The 2,104-nt window shown below is 65.4% G+C and overlaps 1 protein-coding gene across 1 annotated transcript in view; it reads left to right on the top strand.

Moving 5' to 3' along the window:
- SLURP1 (secreted LY6/PLAUR domain containing 1) overlaps positions 1 to 871 on the top strand; it is a 4,254-nt gene extending 3,383 nt beyond the window's left edge. Inside the window, exons 4-5 of the mRNA XM_010846816.1 lie at positions 207 to 350; positions 557 to 871. Coding sequence (XP_010845118.1) covers positions 207 to 350; positions 557 to 756 — 344 coding nt within the window. The 3' untranslated portion in view covers positions 757 to 871. The remainder of the gene's footprint in view (positions 1 to 206; positions 351 to 556) is intronic.
- Positions 872 to 2,104: the final 1,233 nt, after the last annotated feature.

Below are 2,104 nucleotides of genomic sequence, written 5' to 3'. Positions count from 1 at the left end.
GTGGGGGAAGGGGTGGTGCAGGGATCATGTCTAAGCAGGAGGCTGGGCCTGAAGGGACTCAGCAGGGCAAGGCGGTCCTCCAGGGAAGGACTCCGACACACGCTCCAGGCGGACCTGTGGGGAAGGGCCTGGGGCTGGACCACCCCTGGCCTCTTCTCCTGCCCTTCCTGTGACCCCCAGGGTGGGTCTCAGGGCCGGGTGATGAGGGTCTGCCCCCGCCCCTCCCCCAGGTGAGGCCTTAAGTTGCATCACCTGTGAGCAGCCCACGGCCCTTCCTCTGTGCAAGAACATTACCTACTGCAAGCCGAATGAAATAGCCTGCAAGACCACGCTGGTGACGGTGGAGGCAGGTGAGGAGGGGGCCCGGGGCTCCCAGCTCCCACCTCAGGGCCACACTGCAACCCCAGTAGGGGCACGGGTGACTTCCAGGCCATTGGTCAGTTAGGGTGGCCTGGGAGGAGGCAGGAAGCGCAAGGTGAAGGGCGCAGACTGGGATGGCCAGGGAAGGCCAGTGGGGGCGGTGGTGACTGTGCTCTGACACCTGCCCTCCCTCCAGAGTTCCCTTTCAATGAGAGCCCCGTGGTGACCAGCACCTGTGCCAGCTCCTGCGAGGCCACCGACCCAGACAGCATTGGGGCTGCCCACCCCATCTTCTGCTGCTTCCACGACCTCTGCAACTCCGTGGGCATTGCCAGGCTCAGTGCTGGGGCCCTGGCCCCCCTGGGGGCCGTGGTCCTCAGCCACCTCCTTCCCTGAGGCGCCCAACGCTGCCAGCTGGCCGCTCTGTTGGCACGTGCCCACGGCCCAAGCTCAGCAGGCACCAGGCTACTCATGGGACCCCGGGGGAGAATCGTTACAGGGTGTGCTCTGCCCTCCTCCCCCAAACCTGTGGAATACATAAATAGACCGAAGCTGGAGACCATCTCTTCCTTCTGGACACAGAGAGCCCACGGGGCCGCCTTCGGGGAGCTGGGTGGGACCAGGTGTGTTCCGGCACACGAGCCTTGTGCCCACCATGGCCGTTCTGAGCAGCTTCACAGGCAGGCAGGCAGGCAGAGGCTTCAGGGGACAAATGCCTTCCTGCAGTCTGACCAGGACTCATTGCTCAGCCAAAGGAAAATCTGACTCTGCTTCCAGAATATTTCCTGGGGTTCTGGAGGCATCCTCCCCACCCCATGCCACCTCCCCAGGATGGAATCGTGTTCTCCGTGGGTGGGTGGGTCTGCGGGGCCCAGGTCTGCCGCGGCAACAAGGGGGGGCCTGAGGAAGAGGGTGTGTGGGGATGGCCTGCCCCCCCAGGCTGGGTCTTCCGAAGGGTGTGGGGTGGGGTGTACCTGGGTCTGCGGGCACCCACACAACTCCCCAGGCCCCAGTCACCTCCTGCGACAACAGGCCTACTATACCCTGGGCCCCAGGGACAGCTGAGATTAGAGGGGAGTGTGTGTGCAAGACACGAAGGCTGTGTCGGCTTGCCCCGGACCCCCAGGGCTGGCTCAGGGCCACTCCCTGCATGGTCTAGCACGTCTGCTCAAGGATGGGCTGCACAGTGTCCTTGGGGGCTGACCACTCCCCTGGAGCCCAGGATCCTTCAGCTCCAGGAAACCCTGCCAGCTATCCCTGGCGGTCCCTTGCTCAAGCCCACTGCAGGGAGTGGGAAGCAGGAGCTGGACTGACCCCCGCCTATCAGTGTCACCTTGCTGTCGGGCCTCTGGGCTGGAGATTCTCCACATTCTGCACCACAGCCAGACTTCCAGACCACCCCTGATGTGACCCTGCACCTGGAGGCCAGGGCCACCACTCACCTTGGCGCACAGTGAAGCCACATCACTGCCCCCTTCAGCCTCGCCAGCAGAGCAACAGGGGGGCACCTCTGGGCGCTTCAGGGGTGCAGAGCAGGTGTGCAGCTGGGAGAGGCGTGGCAGCTGACCAGTCCCAGGGAAGGCAGGTGGCAGGCACCTGTGGGGCCTTCACGTGGCCAGCAGAGGGCGCGCGCCCTTCGGACTCCTCGCCTGGCGCCAGGGTCACCGGTCCTCCCCGCCTGCACCTCCACCGGGAGCCATGGAGGGTGGCCTGAGCTCACGGGGGCCCGCCAAGCCCCTGCCCT

This window comes from Bison bison, unplaced genomic scaffold (genome assembly GCF_000754665.1).
Source record: "Bison bison bison isolate TAMUID 2011002044 unplaced genomic scaffold, Bison_UMD1.0 scf7180017849247, whole genome shotgun sequence".
In the NCBI taxonomy this organism is placed as follows: Eukaryota; Metazoa; Chordata; class Mammalia; order Artiodactyla; family Bovidae; genus Bison; species Bison bison.
This window is presented reverse-complemented; position numbering and strand designations above follow the sequence as displayed.